The sequence below is a fragment of the Pristiophorus japonicus genome, chromosome 17 (assembly GCF_044704955.1).
Source record: "Pristiophorus japonicus isolate sPriJap1 chromosome 17, sPriJap1.hap1, whole genome shotgun sequence".
NCBI lineage: Eukaryota > Metazoa > Chordata > Chondrichthyes > Pristiophoridae > Pristiophorus > Pristiophorus japonicus.
In genome coordinates this window covers 103,479,502-103,499,689 of record NC_091993.1, presented here as the reverse complement: position 1 = coordinate 103,499,689, position 20,188 = coordinate 103,479,502, and the positions used below count along the sequence as shown (strand labels likewise).

The 20,188-nt window shown below is 43.6% G+C and overlaps 1 protein-coding gene across 2 annotated transcripts in view; it reads left to right on the top strand.

Moving 5' to 3' along the window:
• The first annotated feature begins 8,057 nt into the window (after positions 1–8,057).
• Positions 8,058–20,188, top strand: part of celsr2 (cadherin, EGF LAG seven-pass G-type receptor 2) — a 329,991-nt gene continuing 317,860 nt past the window's right edge. For both annotated transcript variants that reach the window (XM_070858973.1, XM_070858972.1), the window contains exon 1: positions 8,058–11,831. In XM_070858973.1, coding sequence (XP_070715074.1) covers positions 8,246–11,831 — 3,586 coding nt within the window. In that variant the 5' untranslated portion in view covers positions 8,058–8,245. The remainder of the gene's footprint in view (positions 11,832–20,188) is intronic.

Sequence of the window (20,188 nt, the reverse complement as noted above, 5' to 3'; positions counted from 1 at the left end):
GAACTACAACAATTGTACATCCCTGTCTGGCGTAAAAATTAAAAAGGGAAGGTGGCTCAACCGTGGCTATCAAGGGAAATAAGGGATAGTATTAAAGCCAAGGAAGTGGCATACAAATTGACCAGAAATAGCAACGAACCCAGGGATTGGGAGAAATTTAGAACTCGGCAGAGGAGGACAAAGGGTTTGATTAGGGCAGGGAAAATAGAGTACGAGAGGAAGCTTGCAGGGAACATTAAAACGGATTGCAAAAGCTTCTATAGATATGTAAAGAGAAAAAGGTTAGTAAAGACAAACGTAGGTCCCCTGCAGTCAGAATCAGGGGAAGTAATAACGGGGAACAAAGAAATGGCAGACCAATTGAACAAGTACTTTTGTTCGGTATTCACTAAGGAGGACACAAACAACCTTCCAGATATAAAAGGGGTCAGAGGGTCTAGTATAAAGGAGGAACTGAGGGAAACCCTTATTAGTCGGGAAATTGTGTTGGGGAAATTGATGGAATTGAAGGCCGATAAATCCCCAGGGCCTGATAGACTGCATCCCAGAGTACTTAAGGAGGTGGCCTTGGAAATAGCGGATGTATTGGCAGTCATTTTCCAACATTCCATAGACTCTGGATAGTTCCTATGGAGTGGAGGGTAGCCAATGTAACCTCACTTTTTAAAAAAGGAGGGAGAGAGAAAACAGGGAATTATAGACCGGTCAGCCTGACATCGGTAGTGGGTAAAATGATGGAATCAATTATTAAGGATGTCAAAGCAGCGCATTTGGAAAGAGGTGACATGATAGGTCCAAGTCAGCATGGATTTGTGAAAGGGAAATCATGCTTGACAAATCTTCTGGAATTTTTTGAGGATGTTTCCAGTAGAGTGGACAAGGGAGAACCAGTTGATGTGGTGTATTTGGACTTTCAGAAGGTTTTCGACAAGGTCCAACACAAGAGATTAATGTGCAAAGTTAAAGCACATGGGACTGGGGGTAGTGTGCTGACGTGGATTGAGAACTGATTGTCAGACAGGAAGCAAAGAGTAGGAGTAAATGGGTACTTTTCAGAATGGCAGGCAGTGACTAGTGGGGTACCGCAAGGTTCTGTGCTGGGGCCCCAGCTGTTTACATTGTACATTAATGATTTAGACGAGAGGATTAAATGTAGTATCTCCAAATTTGCAGATGACACTAAGTTGGGTGGCAGTGTGAGCTGCGAGGAGGATGCTATGAGGTTGCAGAGTGACTTGGATAGGTTAGGTGAGTGGGCAAATGCATGGCAGATGAAGTATAATGTGGATAAATGTGAGGTTATCCATTTTGGTGGTAAAAACAGAGAGACAGACTATTATCTGAATGGTGACAGATTTGGAAAAGGGGAGGTGCAATGAGAGCTGGGTGTCATGGTACATCAGTCATTGAAGGTTGGCATGCAGGTACAGCAGGCGGTTAAGAAAGCAAATGGCATGTTGGCCTTCATAGCGAGGGGATTTGAGTACAGGGGCAGGGAGGTGTTGCTACAGTTGTACAGGACCTTGGTGAGGTCACACCTGGAGTATTGTGTACAGTTTTGGTCTCCTAACTTGAGGAAGGATATTCTTGCTATTGAGGGAGTGCAGCGAAGGTTCACCAGATTGATTCCTGGGATGGCGGGACTGACATATCAAGAAAGACTGGATCAACTGGGCTTGTATTCACTGGAGTTCAGAAGAATGAGAGGGAACCTCATAGATACGTTTAAAATTCTGACGGGTTTAGACAGGTTAGATGCAGGAAGAATGTTCCCAATGTTGGGGCAGTCCAGAACCAGGGGTGACAGTCTAAGGATAAGGGTTAAGCCATTTAGGACCGGGATGAGGAGAAACTTCTTCACCCAGAGAGTGGTGAACCTGTGGAATTCTCTACCACAGAAAGTTGTTGAGGCCAGTTCACTAAATATATTCAAAAAGGAGTTAGATGTAGTCCTTGCATCAAGGGGTATGGCGAGAAAGCAGGAATGGGGTACTGAAGTAGCATGTTCAGCCATGAACTCATTGAATGGCGGTGCAGGCTCGAAGGGCCGAATGGCCTACTCCTGCACCTATTTTCTATGTTTCTTTGTTTCTGCCCAGCTCCTACCAAAGTTACAGAGGGAGAACATGAGAATACCCATGGTAATTCAGGGTTGATGTTTTATCTTCTACAACATCATTATTTTATTATGGTCCACATCATTATAGGCAATTCAGAAGGAACTTCTTTACCCAGAGAGTGGTGAGAATCTGGAACATGCTACCACATAGACTGGTTGAAGTGAATAGTATAGATGCATTTAACAGGAGGCTCGACAAGCATATGAGGAAGAAACGAATAGAGGGTTCTGCTGATAGTTAGATGAGGAAAGACAGGAGAAGGCTCAAGTGGAGCATAAACGCCGACATGTACTGGTTGGGCTGAATGGCCTGTTTCTGTGCTGTATCTCCTATGCAATCCTATATAATCTTAATCCATAATAAGTCTGCTACATTTTTGTTTCTATTTTGAGCTACAGTTGTATTTGTGTCGATACTAAAAGCAGTAAATAAATGAAATAAGCTGGATACAATGCATATCATCAATACTTTGCAGTTTATCGATTATTTAGGCTGGTACACTTGGTGGATTAGCACTGAGTCCAATAGATTTCTAACCTCAATTTTTCATTGAGCCTGAAGTTGCGGTTGTCGGTGAAGCTAAGGAGTAAGCCATCGGCCAGCGACCTCCGAATGGAATCCACACTTGCCTGCTGTGAATTTCCCCTTCAAGAAGTTGCTGTGAAACACTGTGGAGTTGTGCGCAGCATAGTGGTCCATGGATCGCGGGACGCACCATTGTATCTACGCCTACCTGGGATCACTGGCTAGTGAAAGGAGCACAATCAGGAAACATTTCAACTTAACATCAAAGAACTTGTAAATTAAACAGTGTGATACTAATTATATTTATTTGACATGTACAGTGCCTGGCTTTAAGAAGCACTGGGATCAAATTGGAGAAAGAAAAAAAAATTAATGATGTGCTGGTGAATAGTTGGGCTAATTGTCCACCTACTGTTCATCAATTATGCTGGAAAATTAATTATTTTTCCAGCATAATTGATGAGCAGTAGGTGGACAATTAGCCCAACTATTCACCAGCACATCATTTCAATGAGCACTTGAGAAAGTCGCAGTGGATCATCTGTCTATTCGGAACTTGACCCATCACAAGTTCGGGATTTAGCACATGCGTGGATATCCTGAACTTGTGGTCAATTTCAATGACGTTATGACCGACCGCAAATTCAGGGCCGATTTGATCTCAGCAGCTGCAAATGTTCTCGTGGGCAATTGTATGGATGTAAGGCCACATATATTGCCCATCCCAATTCTCCTCAGAAGGTCTGTCTTCTTGAATAGTGAATGTTTGTATAACTCAGAGGTCATGGGAGATAGGGTGGCAATTCCCTTCTTTAAGGACATTGCTGGCCTTTATTACAAGAGGATTTGAGTATAAGAGTAAAGATGTCTTACTGTAAATATATAGGGTCCTGGTGAGACCACACCTGGAGTATTGTGTAGTTTTGGTCTCCTTACCTAAGGAAGGATATACTTGCCATAGAGGGAGTGCAACGAAGGTTCATAAGACTGATTCCTGGGATAGGGCCATTGTCCTGTGAGGAGAAATTGAGTAGACTAGGCCTACATTCTCTAGAGTTTAGAAGAATGAGGGGTGGTCTCATTAAAACATACAACATTCTTACAGGGCTTGACAGGTTAGATGCAGGGAGGATGTTTTTCTGGCTGGGGAGTCGAGAACCAGGGATCACAGTCTCTGAATAAAGGGTCGGCCATTTAGGACTGAGAAGAAGATAAATTTTTTCACTCAGAGGATGGTGATTCTTTGGAATTCTCTACCCCAGAGGGCTGTGGGGGCTCAGTCTTTGAGTATATTCAAGACGGAGATCGATAGATTTTTGGATATTAAGGGACTCAAGGGATATGGGGATAGTGCAGGAAAGTGGAGTTGAGGTAGAAGATCGGCCATGATTTTATTGAATGGCGGAGCAGGCTCCAGGGGCCTACTCCTGCTCCTATTTCTTATGTGTTTATGTACTGAACTAGTTAGTTTTTGTGACAATTCGGCCACTTTCATGGCCATTTTTTCCGGCCCAGAAATGATCAGATTTATTGAATTCAATCTCACAACTTGTTCCAGTTGGATCTACAATTATCACCCCTTTCTTGCTAATCTGGTACCATAACCGCTTCGGTTTCTGGAAGCATTGCATGCAGCCACGCGGTGCCGCTGTTTTCATTTCATGTGTGAAGAGGAAGACCAGACAATTTGTGAATCTACCCCAGAATGAGCAAGGCACTTGGCAAACTGCAAAAGTAATACAATGTGTAATGAATACATCACAGTAACAATAGTAATTACAAATCGTGAACCCCAATGTGAGATCGAATGTATGATACACTACACCCTTTGCTAACGATGATTATTGACTTTAGCCCTTCTGGAGGAAGCAGCCATCATTGAAGATAAACGCCAGATCGGCAGATGCCTTTATACTCTCGTTCCCGGTTCCAGTCAGACAGCAAGATAGTCAAACGCTCCGCTCCGCTCCGCTCCCGGCCATGTGTTTTGAGAGGGTCCACCTTGAGGAATGCTTGGCTATAAAGATCCCTTAAGTAGCTGATCGAGGACTCGACTTGCATTGCTAAATCACGAGAATGTCGGTACACCAGCACTTTAACACGTGGGCTGCAACTACATAGGGTTCATATCAATTGTGAATTTAATGAAGTTTGCACTTTGTGATGTCCAGAATCCCAGGAAAATCGAGTCTTGTGCTTTAATATCCCAGTTACAAGAGGAATGTGAAACGCTGGTTCTTTTTCAGTTCTAAAATGATGTTTAAAATTATTCCGGGCTGTATATTTGCTCATAAGACGTGACAACTAAAATGTATGACGTGAATGAATGCAATATTGTGCTGACTACATTAAACAATGTAACATTCCGAGTTGTCTGCCAATGACCGTGCTTGGATTGCATGTTGGTGTGTTGTGCCTGCCCTGTGGACTGATCGAGCAGCGTTGAGTGAACACTGGAAAACTAACTCCCAGTGTAAGGGAGCACTGAGCATCATGCGGACAGTTCGCTGCATTTGAAATACACTCAATCCACAGCACCGCAAACTCGCCTGCACCGTGTGCTCAACGGCACGGAAGTTCCCCGTAACATGTTTGTCTTAATATAAGATTGGTAATGCTGTTCCTAATTGATTCCCGAGGGATTGCAATCAGAGTGTTGGGCGAAATATATAATGCACTCATGTCGAATTGTACGCTTGAACAATTTGATGCTGGCGAATCTGACCATCTTATCTCAGAAAAAAAAAATGAATGAATGGAAATGCACTGCCTGAAGGGGCGGTGGAGACAGATTCAATCGTGGCTTTCAAAAGGGAATTAGATAAGTATCTGAAGGAAAACATTTGCACGGCCAATGGGAAAGGGCGGGGAGTGGGACTGGCTGAAGTGCTGTTGCACAGAGCTCGGCCGGGTTCGACGGGTCGAACGGCCTCCTCCTGTGCTGTAACTAATATGATTCTAAGGAATCATCTATTTGTTCCACCAACATCAGGTCCCGCTCCCATAGTCGCTGCTGAATTGACTGGGATCGGTTGTATTTAAATCGAGATTGAAGGGTTGGATGTGGATAAACAATATTTACCTCACAAGCACTCATACATGTCCGGGTGGGTGAGGGACGCGCAGCTAAATCAAAGCTGAGGACAAATGACAGTCCACAGATCACACCGCCGAAATCCACACCACACATGCAGAGCAAGGTTCAATTGCGCGGGACCGCCGAGCTATTCCATCCATTGATGGTGTTAATGTGTATTGCGCGCTTGTAGTCCTCCACCTTCGGTCTTCAGCTGTGGAAGTCATCGGGCGGTCAGTCGTCAATGTGGAATTGGGCTTCCTCTGTAAGCGGCCTTCCAAATAAACGAACGAACGAACAGTTCCAAACTGGAGTAATGTCCTGTTGTGGAATATAAACAGAAGCGGAGTGCGGGGTTTGACATGTAGATACATCGCGGCACGAAACTAGGAATGAACCGATTGCGGGTAAAGGTCGGTAATATAGCGCGCATTATCCGACCAAAAGAAAGTGCCCTGGGCGGGTTAACAGCTCTCACAGCACAGAGCCGGGTTATGGTGTGGGAGGTCGGATCGGTTTCTTGTTTTACATTATATTGTACACGACGGCAGCCAACGGGCTACGATACGGTTTGCAGTTACTTGGCATGCATTGACACACACTGCACGGCTAGTTCAGTGGCGAGTGAGATTTCATGTATATTGCTTTTTTGAAGTTCGGTCATTAAAAATGCACATTCCATCGTACGAGATTTCAAGTTTCAGTTCAGGCATATCACTGAAAACACGAGTTTCTGTTGTACAGCTTAGGTTGCAGAAACAACTTGGGAAGACATCAACACTTGGGGAATTGTTTGGATGTGGGAGGGGGCGGGGTGTGGGTTTGCTGGGACGTGCAGGACAACAGAAGCACACTTGTGTCGTGGGGCTAGAGCTCAGCTCCACCCATTCCCCGACACCCAATGTCCAGTCTGTCTAGTCCCATCACTCCCGTCAGGATCGTCCTGCCCGCAACCGTAAAGTCCAGTTTCTGAGAGTGAGTTGTGCTGAAACCTTCACAGAGAGGTGGTCTCTCATTGCGTGTCGGCTGCAGGACAGATGCAATGGGACAGCCGCCACCGGTGACCCCCCCCCCCTCCGCACGCCTGCTCTTTTGTTGTCCAATGACCAGTCTTTGCAAGCTTGTGCCATCTCAGGTACCCTCCTTACGTTCATTCACTTGGTTACCGGCGACAATGCGGGCAGATGGTGCTGGGATTTAGCAGGTGCCGGCGTGTCCTGGTCTCTGTAAAGCTGCCTATTGTACCCACAGCGAGGACCGGCCATAAAACCAACACTGACAACGTGACCAATCTGTCAGTGAGGATTTGAAACAAAGATCACACCTTCGGGTCCCCATCCAGGAATGGCACCAGCTTACCGCGGCCCTGCAACTGGTCAGAACTACAGGGCGAAATAGATTTCAACCGCAACTCTGCAAGGACATTGATTTTTTTTCAACGAAAATCATATCACAATATCGCTTTTAAATGTCTCACAGATATTCCGATTTAATAATGAGAGAAAAGACGACTGTCCACTCAGGTCGCAGCTTCCGTCAGACCATGACATTTCCCCTTCAGACACTCCTTGCTGAATCAGACATGTAGATTTATAAAGTTCAGTGTGTTCGCCATAAGCAACGACTAAGAAACAGCCGATTTCACAACTCTCCAAGCAAATAGGCTCCTTGTTCATTTAGAATACAACTATTTTAATGTAGTCTTTCTAATGGCGATATAATCCAGCAGGTTACAAAATAAACAGTGAGCTCACTGCTGCTGAAACAACCTCCGAAATGATCACAAACTCATTGCAGAAATGATCTGATTTCATCTTGACACGAGGCTGTGGAGAGACGTGCATGTTGAACGGACCCATTCCACCTTCCTGTGTTTATTGCGGAGGAATCAAAGTCCCTTTGCATCGTTTTATTTTTTTTTAAACTTATTGGGATAACCTTTTTATGAACGAACCCAGTCCCACTTCCAAACTAACGCCAGGAGATTACAGTTCTGCAGACTGGTCTCTGTCGAGTCACTGGAGATGATGTATTGCAAGCATTGAAACACTTGCTAGTTATGGATAAAACCCAAGACTCTGACTAGAGTCCCAATAAACCTTCTTAAAAATTGCATTATATTTTCCCTCTTATATCGGGGCCACTCTGCCGGATCAGAAGCAGAGCAGGGCACAACAGTTAGAAAGGACATCGCCCTTTTAAGCGTTGTTCTGTCCTCTCTCTCTCTGTGTGCCGGCTGAATTCGCCTTGTTTGAGCAGGTTTATGCTAATTGAAACCCCCGCCAGGGCGCTGACGGAGCCATTTTGTGCGATCATTTAACACAAACGGGGCCGAGGAGTGTTGCTGTGGGGATGGGGATCGGATCCGAGTGACGATGTGCCGACCGACAGAGTTTGAGAGGGAAAGAAAAAAACCCAGGAGAATGGGAAAACGCTGCGGCTGAAACAGGCAGCGCTGAGCAGACCGGGGGCTGGCTGGGGGGGTGGGAATAGAGTGGGGAAGTTTGATGGAGCAGCATTGGCGATGGGACAGCGTTACATTGAGGCGAGAATGGAAGTGAGTGTGCGGAACTGGACTCTGGTGACCTGCCTGCTGCTTCACAGCCCGTTGTTGGAGGGCTTTGGGGTCCACCTCTCTGAACATTCGCAGCCAGGGGCTTTGGTGGCGGATCTGGCCGCGGACGGGAGCTGTGTCATCCGCCGGCTGTCTGCGCCCAAATTTACAAGGGGCTCCTCGGAAATGGACCGGGCGGCGGGCACGCTGCGCCTCTCGCAACGCCTGCACTGCGCCGGCATCCCCAGCGACCCGTTCACCCTGCACCTCACCCGGCACTGCCAGCGAGCCAGTGCCATGTCCAGCCGCCTGGAGGTCCACGTCCAGGGGCAGCACTGCCTCGCCAAGCGCCGGCGGAAGGCGCGGCGCAGCGGCGGCGCAGACTTGGAGCAAGAGGTGGTGCGGGTCAGCGCCGCTCTCCGGACATCCCCTTGCCTGCCGGCCGGACTGCCGCTGCTGGCCCTGGCCGACTTGCTGCCCGCTTCGCCGGCGGCCACTTTGCGCTGCCGGCTGGCCGGCGGACCCTTGCTCCTCTCCCGGGGCGGGCTGCTGTTCGCACGGCGGAGGGTGTGCCTGGAGCCGGCCGCTGCTGCTTCTGTCGTCCGTGTGCGGGCGCGCTGCTGGACTGCCGGCCCCCCGGCCCAAAGGGGGGAAACAGCAGCAGCAGCAGCAGCCCTGGCCGGGGCCGGCTGGGTCAGGGTGGACCCGAGGCCGGGCGCCGGGTCCCGGGCTTTGCCGAGACTGAGAGCCGGCGGCAAGAGGCGGAAGAGGAACGTCAATACCGGCCCGCAGTTCCAGCCACCCATCTACCAGGTGTCGGTGGCGGAGAACAAGCCGCCGGGGACCCGGGTGGTGTCGGTGCGGGCGGTGGACCCGGACGAGGGGGAAGCCGGCCGGGTGGAGTACTCGATGGACGCTCTGTTCGACAGCCGCTCCAACAGCCTGTTTGTCATCGACCCGCTGACCGGGGCGGTCACCACCGCCGAGAGCCTGGACCGGGAGACCAAGGACACCCATGTGTTCCGGGTGACGGCGCTGGACCACGGCAGCCCCCGGCGCAGCGCCATGGCCACCCTCACCGTCACCGTCAGCGACTCCAACGACCACGACCCGCTCTTTGAGCAGCAACAGTACAAGGAGAGCGTGCGGGAGAACCTGGAGGTGGGCTACGAGGTGCTGACGGTGAGGGCCACCGATGGCGATGCCCCGCCCAATGCCAACATCCTCTACCAGATCCTCAACGGCGAAGGGGAGAACGCCGTGTTCGAGATCGACCACCGGTCCGGGGTGGTGAGGACCAGGGGGCCGGTGGACAGAGAGTCGGTGGAGTCCTATCAGTTGCTGGTGGAAGCCAACGACCAGGGAAGGAACCCTGGGCCGCGCAGCTCCACTGCCACGGTCCACATAACGGTGGAGGACGACAATGACAACACCCCTCAGTTTAGCGAGAAACGGTATGTGATCCAAGTTCTGGAAGATGTTGCCCCTCACACTAAGGTTCTGCAGGTCACAGCCTCTGATCGTGACAAGGGCAACAATGCCTTGGTGCACTACAGCATCATGAGTGGCAATACCCGAGGGCAGTTTTACATTGATGCCCAGAGTGGGAGCATAGATGTTGTGAGCCAGTTGGACTATGAGACCAACAAGGAATACACGCTGAGAATCAGGGCGCAGGATGGGGGCAGGCCTCCATTGTCAAACATCACTGGGTTGGTGACAGTGCAAGTGGTTGATGTGAATGACAACGTGCCCATCTTTGTCAGTACCCCTTTCCAGTCTACAGTCCTGGAGAATGTGCCAATAGGTTACTCAATTATTCATGTCCAGGCAATAGACGCAGATTCGGGGAACAATTCTCGTCTGGAATACAGGTTAATAAATACATCTCCAGATTTCCCTTTCTCCATCAACAACAACACTGGATGGATTGTGGTCGGTTCCGAATTAGACAGGGAGGCAACGGATTTTTACAGTTTTGGTGTCGAAGCGAGGGATCAGGGGTCACCTCCAATGTCATCGTCAGCTAGTGTCAGCATCACTGTGCTGGATGTGAATGATAACAATCCAGAATTTAGCCAGAAATTGTATCAGATAAGACTGAATGAAGATGCAGCTGTGGGATCCAGTGTGGTGACTGTATCTGCAATAGACAGGGATGTCAACAGTGTCGTCACATATCAGATCTCCAGTGGCAATACCCGAAACCGCTTTTCAATAACCAGTCAAAGTGGAGGTGGCCTGATAACCTTGGCCTTGCCATTGGATTACAAACTGGAGAGGCAGTACATTCTAACTGTAACAGCCAGCGATGGGACCCGATTTGACACAGTTCAGGTCTTCATTAATGTTACAGATGCAAATACACACAGACCAGTATTTCAGAGTTCCCATTATACAGTTAATATCAACGAAGACAGATCTGTTGGTACAACAGTAGTGATTATCAGTGCAACTGATGAAGATACGGGTGAAAATGCCAGAATTACTTATTTCATGGAAGATAGCATACCTCAGTTTAAAATTGAACCTGACTCCGGTGCTGTTACAACACTAATGGACCTTGACTATGAAGACCAAGTATCGTACACTTTGGCAATTACTGCAAAAGACAATGGAATTCCTCAGAAGTCTGACACCACCTATCTCGAAATTCTAGTTAATGATGTAAATGACAATGCACCTCAGTTCCTGAGAGACCATTATCAAGGGTCAGTTTATGAAGATGTCCCTACATTCACAAGTGTCCTTCAGATATCCGCTACTGACCGTGACTCTGGATTGAATGGTAGAGTGTTTTACACATTCCAAGGTGGGGATGATGGAGATGGAGACTTCATCATTGAGACCACCTCTGGTATTGTTAGAACCCTGCGCAGGCTCGATCGAGAGAATGTTCAAATCTACAATCTAAAGGCTTTTGCAGTGGATAAAGGTATTCCTGCAATGAGGACTCCGATAGATGTCCAAGTTGCAGTATTGGATGTTAACGACAACCCTCCAGTTTTTGAAAAGGATGAGTTTGATATCTTTGTGGATGAAAACAGCCCAATAGGACTAGTGGTGGCCCGTATCACTGCTACAGACCCAGATGAAGGTACAAATGCACAAATCATGTATCAAATTGTGGAGGGGAATATTCCTGAAGTTTTCCAGCTGGATATCTTTTCTGGAGAGTTGACAGCTCTTATGGATTTGGATTATGAAGCAAAATCGGAATACGTTATTGTAGTTCAAGCTACATCAGCACCTCTTGTCAGCAGAGCCACAGTTCATATCTGTCTATTGGATAAAAACGACAATATTCCTGTGCTGAAAAATTTTGAGATCATTTTCAATAATTACGTCACTAACAAATCTAGCAGTTTTCCGACTGGGGTAATTGGCAGAATTCCAGCTCATGACCCAGATATCTCTGATACTCTTCATTATAGCTTTGACCATGGAAATGAATTAAATCTGGTCATTCTCAATCAAACCACAGGAGAATTAAGTCTGAGTCATGCACTGGACAACAACAGGCCACTTGAAGCAACCATGAGAGTTTCTGTGTCAGGTAAGATGATTTGCAGTTTATCTTTGCTTAACCTGGATCAGGACTATGACACGTGTTTGCAAACTCTCAGTACAAACAATGAATGAGAGAGTGAAGGAAAGCAAACATTTTGACCATGTGTTTGTTACCTCCTTGCATTCCTATTGTTTTCAATTGGATTTAAAACCAGTAAAACCTACATACTGCCAATTCACATAGTGGAGAAAGTGCTCCCGATTTCAAAACACAATTTCAATGTGTTAAAAAAAATTGTATGTTTCTAAAACAACATGTCAAATTAGAAATCTGAACAGCATTGTTTTAAAAGTTACTCTCTTTTTTAAGGCTATTTTGGGGTCATGCAGAATACAGACTGATGGTACCCTCATCCTAAACCATTATATGAGACAATAATTTACCTGCTCCTGAATTTTAAGAAAGTAATGCTTTTCCAACAAGTTTTATTTTTGGTAAAAATATTTTTGCTTATATTTTACATTCTCCTAAAGGCAGTCATTGTCTGGAAGTTCTCTACTATTACATGGATTTTTTAAATGTTAGCGGTGTGATTTGTTACATTGTTGGACTCTCAGCTATTTTGCTCAGAACTGATGTCTAGTTTTAACTGTGGTGAGATAGGAAGACTATAGGACATATATGTTTTACACTATTGGTTCCACGCTGTGCAATAATCCTTGACGTAAATCAAACCAAACAGTAGTAAAGCCGGATTTGATGCTCCCTGCATAAAGAGATCCCTTGTCTGTAAGGGGTAACTCTCAGGTCTCATTGCTGTTGATACAAATTAGTGGAAACTTGTCTGTAGGGATCAAGTGCTGCTAAAAAGACTACTTTGGGCAAGATCCTAGAGAGGCTATTAAAATAGATTTTGTTGGTTATATTTTATGGACAAAAGGAAGAACAATAATTGTGATTAAATGCAGGACTTGCATTTTGAACTTTTAAATATTAAAATAATACATTGCAGAATAGATATTAAAGCATATATTCACTAATAGCTACATATCTGATTTTAACCTACAGTACATTTAACATGATATACTATGAATTCAATTTATTGCCATATTTTATCACTTTGCCCGTACAACTCGTTCACCCAAAATACTGCCACTTTCTCACATTTTTTCTGTCTGTTAATACCCTCTTGCTGTCACTCATAGTCCTGTTTCTTTGCAGGTGGAGTGTTGTCACTCTGATCTCAATAAAGTGGTGTGTCTGTGTGTGAACTTTTCTTCGTATGACCATCTGAGCTTTTCTTTTTAAACACTGTACAACTATAGACTTTGTTCTTCCAAACTTGGGTTGGCATGGAGATAACCTTTTTTGAGGTTATATGACGCTAGGGTGAATGACTTCATTACAGGTCAATCACTGGTAGTAGTACTGTGAGGTGATGAATTCAGATTGTCACACAAGACGTATCTTGGAGAAAGCTTAAAATATATTGGTAGTTAGATATACTAAATGAGCCGAGTGACCAGACTTTATCATATTGTTCCTGTCATAACAAAGACACTCTTCTCTTTAAAAAGACTAGTATCAAGATTGTTAAAATTGCGAGTCTTTAAAAATAAATTAGACCGCTACAATAATTGTTATTCCAAATGATTTCTGTCGGTTTTTTAAGGAGAAGTTTATATTTGAGTGAAACAATCTCTGGCACATGAGACTAATGCCCCCTTTTTGGCAGCGAAACTAAAAGTGACAACAGAATACTAATGTACGTACTTTAATTTATTATAAATTCTGCACAAGCTTACTTGCTTCTGTTGGAAAGCTGTTGTTTTCTACTAGCACAGATGGGTAATTACATGCATTAAAACAAAGCTGCTTTTCCTCAGTGTACTGGAGGGTAATTATATAAATGCAACACTTTTTGTTACGAGGAGGTATTGTGTTGAACTTTCTCCTGATCAAAAAAGCTCATTATGACACAATACTTAATGATGGAAACATATGAATATGCTTTTGGCATTCTATAGACATAACCTGTAAGTTCAGTTTATCGCAGAGTGAAAAAGGAAAACACAATTTGACATCTTGATGCAAGATAGTTCAATTGAAGCTGCATTTCTGTAATTTAATTGTTGTGCAGATAAGATGATGGTGCCCTTGAAGAAAAGTGCAATTGAAGTCTGTGATGATGAGTTAAAGTTTGTGTTTGCAATCAAGAATCTTACTTGTTTAACGACCATTGATGATCATTCATTAAGATATTGTTGCAAATTGTTTCATCCTCTTGTTGGCACTGAGTCTTGCTGAAGCCATAATAAAAAAAAAGCACTGTGACTTCACCACGGTGCTTCATCCTTAATGATTGACAGTCCGGCTTATTGACGCAATTAAACAGATGGCGAGCATCCACCCTAACTTCACATTTGCTGCAATTAATCACATTCTGTTTAGAGGCTATAATAATTGATTTTTTTCCCTCAATAAAAATCTGGGCAAATACAGCTTTAAAAGGGTAAAATAATGTTTCAACTTTCAATTTCTCCATTAAGATTATTGTAACGAAAGTTAGTACTGATTTGGCTAACACGATTTCTTTGTCCTCTCGGGTATTTATAACCTTATTAACTGAGGGAACAAGAGCTACTGCTTCTAAAGTTCTCGCCTTTGTAGTTACACCGACATGGAACCCATTTCTAGGGAAGGGAATATTTTGTACACGTACAATACTCTGCTTGGAGAATTGTCCAAAATAACATTCCTGCTGTTGTTTTCTTTGATGGTTGACAGATTATGCTCATGAGCAGAGCTGTCTTTGATCCATTGCCAACTTTGACAAGTGGATTTATATAATAAACATGGCCTAGCAATCAGTACTAGGCCAATAAAGAATCTCAGCAACCATGTATAAACACTGGATTCTTTCAGATACCACTTCACAGTAACAATACATCTGAGAATTAAGAAAAAAAAAACTTTAAAAAAAAAGGAGGATCTGATATTTTCAGCAATTTAATTGTAAAAGTAGATCCTATACAATCTGACCAACTGTCACAGCCATATCACGTCATTCATTTGTTATGCAATGGAGTCAACAACAGGATAGCTATCTATATATTAAACATGTGATGTCTGTGCACATTTTCTCTCAACTTTTACGATAATAAATTCCTATGCCCACATTTATAAGGCAAGTTCCAGATGTAAGCTTGTCACACTGTAATTATGCCTTTTTGCCAGAGGGGATGATGCACCCTGGTCCGGTTAAGCCCCTGCTCTCCCGTATCTCACTTTACCTGAAGATTACACTTGGGTCTTAATTCCTTAATATGTATCAACCACATACTGTCCAAAACTGTATCATGCAGATATGAAGGATATGGGGGAAGATATGTTTAGTCCCATTGGGATCACCTAATCTTTTGAAGGTTTAACATCTTGTACATCAGATAAAGGAGCCAATATCAATGTATAATTATCAGAAAATAAGAAGCACTGTACACTATTACATTGCAGTTGATTATTTGATTGGATTTTCATTGCAGAGTCAGTACACATTTCTACAGAGAATCCTTCTGAAAAATTATATTGTCAGGTTATCGTAATATACAAACAACTTTTTATTTAAGCAGTAATATAATGTACCAAATATCCCTATTCTGTTTGGTAGAAGAGATGGAGAGCTAGGCTTTGTAAGGAAGTTGGTGCGTGTCTTAATTTACTTACCTATTTTCTGGATATAGCAAAAGAAACTGCAGAAGACCCATTGGGACCTAGGTGAGTGCTGATATTTTAACTGTGAATTGTACAATTTTATTGAAAACTAGCAATGGTCAAGTATCAAGAGAGGATTCTTAGAAGCACAGAATAACAGTTAGAGGTGGAGGGACATTTTATATTTAATGGCCTCCTTCTGTCCTGTACTATTCCAAGGTTCTATAACTCTAAAACACACCCCTCTTATGTTTTGTACAATTCGGAGTAAAATGAATTAAACTAATATTTCACACAAAATGTGTACAATTTGGTAAAGAATGGTTTTATGAGTAGGAGCACAAAGCTCCTGCTCACAGGACCAGAAAGCTTAGTCTCACAAACTTGATCTTCTCCCAAATACTCATTGTTGCTTTCAATCACATTATTGGATGGAACACTTTTTTTTATAGTGATGGAGCGCACTTATTTTAAGAGGAAGAAAATTACTGCCTGGGTCAGTGGCACCATAGACGGCAGCCTTCTGTTGGCTAACTACAGTGGTACTGACCAAGGTATTGGAGGAATCTGAAGGACAAATGGGGAGAGCAAAAAATAGAAATGGAGTAAGTTTGAAATAGTGCAAGTATGGCATGTTAAACAATCTTTGGCTCTACAATGCATAAATTGTAGCTGTGTTTTTGTGCTATATATTTCTCCTCATTTTTTCAAAAGAAGTTTGTGTGGTCTAACTTTAAATCCACAGGGGTTTATGTCTTTTCACTCGGTATTTGGTAATTGTGCATCTATTACCCTTTACTATTTTTCCCCAAAGCTTTTGATCTGAGAGCGATAGTTTCTACTGGTCTAAAGGCACGCTTATTACTTATTGTCATGTGGTGGAGGGAGGGAAACATACATGCAGGCCCTTTTTTTTTTACTTTGACTAATAGTACTATTGAGTTTCAAATGTGTCTTAATACTATTTTAGATTATAATGCATATTACTTGTATTGGTTCTCGATTTGTAATGTAATATTCTTGGTTTCCTGATGCAAATATTGTTAAGAAATAGTCCCATAATTACCAAGGGACCTGGGAGATAACCAAAGAGCTTTGTCCAAGCTGTGTCTGGTTTTGGCAGCAGCTGTGTGTAGGTCCTTTCGATTGAAAAACAGTTTGTCTCTTACCTCAAGCACCTGCTGGGGGTATCACTGGCATAAAGGGACGCTTGTCTGCTGTTCGCTGTTGTTTCATAGGGTAGGCATGTTGATTACAGAATTGGCAGATGAGCCACTGTAGACCGATCAATGATGCCTCATTTCATAGTGATTGGCAGTAATTGTCATTTTTCCCATTGTGCCAGAGTGTGAATGCTATTTTGTAGTCCTCTATTCGGCTGATTATCGCTAACAAGATGAACTCACTTTATCAAGTTGATGGCGAAGGCTGAAGGCAGAAACTGAGTAATGAGCAAGTATTGGTGGCTGCATTCATGTGCAGAAATAGCAGGGAAGTTGGAGAATAGACTTATCAGCTTGTCAAATCCAGCTGTATTTTTGTGCGTAGATTAACAAACCATGTTCTTCACTTTTCAGCTGAGAAATTTTATTTTCAACCTCCTATTTGTTTTCCCATTTATTTTATTTTATTCTGTCGGGATAAATTGAAGAGTAATAGGGATATAGTCCTGGTATATTTAGTGTGCAGGGGATCGTAGTGATGGCCAAAAAAATCAATTTTCACACCACTCCTGGTGTTATGCTGTTCAGAACACCAATATGATTGCAAATTGGCTGCTGCGTTTCCTACATTACAATTGTGTTTACACTTCAAAAAGCATTTCATTGGCTGTAAAGTATTTGGGGTGTCTGGTGGTCGTGAAAGGCGCTATATAAATGCAAGTCATTCTTTCATTCAATGTGCTTACAGCTAGGTGCTGTTCAGTTTCTGAGTTGGTTACAAATGGAAACACATCAATTGGAGCAAGAGTCACTAAACTGCCCTCAAACAATTAGTTTAAAGATACTTTTGCGTTGTTGTGCTGGTTTCTGGGGAATGGAACTAATCTGGCTCCCGATTATTACATTTCCACCTGCTACCAGACCAATGAGACACCAAATCCAGTGACTGCTCATGACACTCATGAGAAATGGAGTCTCTGTTCCTGCCACAAGTAAAGTTGGGCCATTTTTATTTGTAAGCACAACTAATGTTGAAAGGACTACCATTTGTAATTGGCTTGTTTTTATAACTGAAAGGTATATTCAAAGGGACTTTTAATTGAAGCTCAGGAATTCAGCCAGGAATAGGGCTGATGAAACCGTTTCAGGATTACAATTAAAAATTGTTTGTTTGAGGCCGACTCATTTGTTTAGAGTATTTTTTTTCTTTTCATTTCCTCCCTCAACAACACCACCATGTATTTATAAAGCACATTTAACATCGTAAAACATCCCAAGGCGTTTCACAGGAGCGTTATCGAACAAAACATGACATCGAACCACGTAAGGAGGTATTAGGACAGGTGACCAAATGCCTGGTCAAAGGTGCAGGTTTTAAGGAGCATCTTAAAGGAGGAGAGAGAGGTTTAGGGAGGGAACTCCAGAGCTTAGGACCTAGGCAGTTAAAGGCACGGCCACCAATGTTGGAGCAAAGAAAATTGGAGATGCGCAAAAGGCCAGAATTGGAGGAGCGCAGAGCAATTTTCCCTCAAATTATTTTTTGGGCCACATAGCCCATGCAAAAATCCATGCATGCGCAGTCTTTCCATTTTAAAAGCCGGTGAGCTAGCTGCGCAGAACCTCCAGATGCGACCGCGCAGATTTCCCTGAGGGTTGCAGGGCTGGAGGAGGTTGTGGAAATCAGGAGGGGTGAGGGCATGGAAGCATTTGAAAACCAGGATGAGAATTTTAAAATTGAGGCACTGCAGGACCGAGAGCCAGTGAGCACAGGTCTGATGGGTGAACGGGACTTGGTGCGAGTTAACATACGGGCAGAAGAGTTTTGAATACGCTCAAGTTTATGGTGGATGCAAGGTGTGAGGCCAGCCAGGAGAGCATTGGAATAGTCGAGTCGAGAGGTAACATCACATGCTATCCTGAGTCAAGAAGGTGGCTTGATCTCCATTAAAATCCCTTTGGCTGCTATTCGATACATAACAGCAGTGACTTTCCCTCTGATCCTTGTTCCCTTTATTTATACAAAGAAGTACTTGGCAACCCCATAGCAGAAAGGCTGATATCAGAAACTCTGCCAGGGCACGTTGGTGGCTTTGAGCTCTTGTCCCATTCATCGTTTTACAGACATGATAGGGTCCCTGTATACAGTGTCACTACAACATAGTGCAACATATTTTTAATGTGCTATGATAGCAAACTGTATTGGTGCTGTTATGTGGTGTGTTTTTGGGAGGTAGAATGACGATTCAAGTCTAGCATTTCACCCAGTATTAAATTCCCAGTCTTGGTCATCTTATGGAAGGCGGCACAGAGCGAAGCTAGATGCTTCTCTATAGGGATGGAAGGAAATCAGAGATGGCAAGCTAGCCTTCTCTTGTGCATCTCCTTACGGTCAGTTGCAGAATGTGACTTGCTGAGTGATGGGAGCCGATCACTTGGCTCACTGAGGATTAGGATTTTAAGGGAGACCTGAGAAGAGATGAATGAATTAAAGCAAGTGAAATGTCTCCTGATTTCTTTGAGTTTTGAAAATACAAATCATCTCACCGTGAAAATTAGGGTCAACGGAAAAGGCTTGGTGGGCTTTATAAGAAATATAAAAAAATGTAGTGCCTAAAGCTGTAGCTTTCTTGGCTAAACCTTCAAAGCTTTGGCCATCATTTTGAATGGCGAGGAGAAGACAGTTCTGGGTGGGGTTGACATAAAAATGAACTAGGACATAGTTTTGAAGCTGAAATGTCAGACCTGAATGGGGTGTTAGATCTTCAAAGCTCCAAGGAAAATCCAATTGTATTTTTGGCGCTTGTCAGCAATTGCTTTAAGGTACAAAACTTTGCAGTGCAAGATGTGCAGATGCTGTGTCTTAGAGCAACAAAAGTATTAGCATAATTTTGAAACTAATACAAAACAAAAATGCTGGTACAGGTAGCTGAATTCATAAATATGACGTTTCCCCCATGGCTTTTTTTTTCCCCACTGAAGAGATTTTTCGGCAATTACAAAAATCCGATTTAAAAATTATGTTTAGCACTTAAAGAAAGAAAAAGAAAGACTTGCATTTATATTGTGCCTTTCATGATTTTTTTTGATATTAAGGGAATCAAGGGATCTGGGAATAGTGCAGGAAAGTGGTGTTGAGATAGAAGATCAGCCATGATCTCATTGAACGGCGGGGCAGGCTCGAGGGGCCAAATGACCGACTCTTACTCCTAATTCTTAAATTGTGATCTCAGGATATTCCAAATGCTTTACATACAATGAAGCACTTTTGAAGTGTTGTCACTTGTATTGTAAGAATTGTTCTTGAGGTGTGAAGTATTGCATAACATTTTGTCAAACTTTGGCAAACGTTTTTAAATTTATTGATCTGGCATTCAATTAATTTCTCTACATAGTATTTAATTAATAACCAAACATATACTTGTCATTGCAGTGTATTCCAGTGTAAAAGGGCTAAATGTTTGACATATTTAAAATATAAGGAAGGGAAAGCCTATGTTTGGATCATGTTAACAACAGAAATAAGCACAG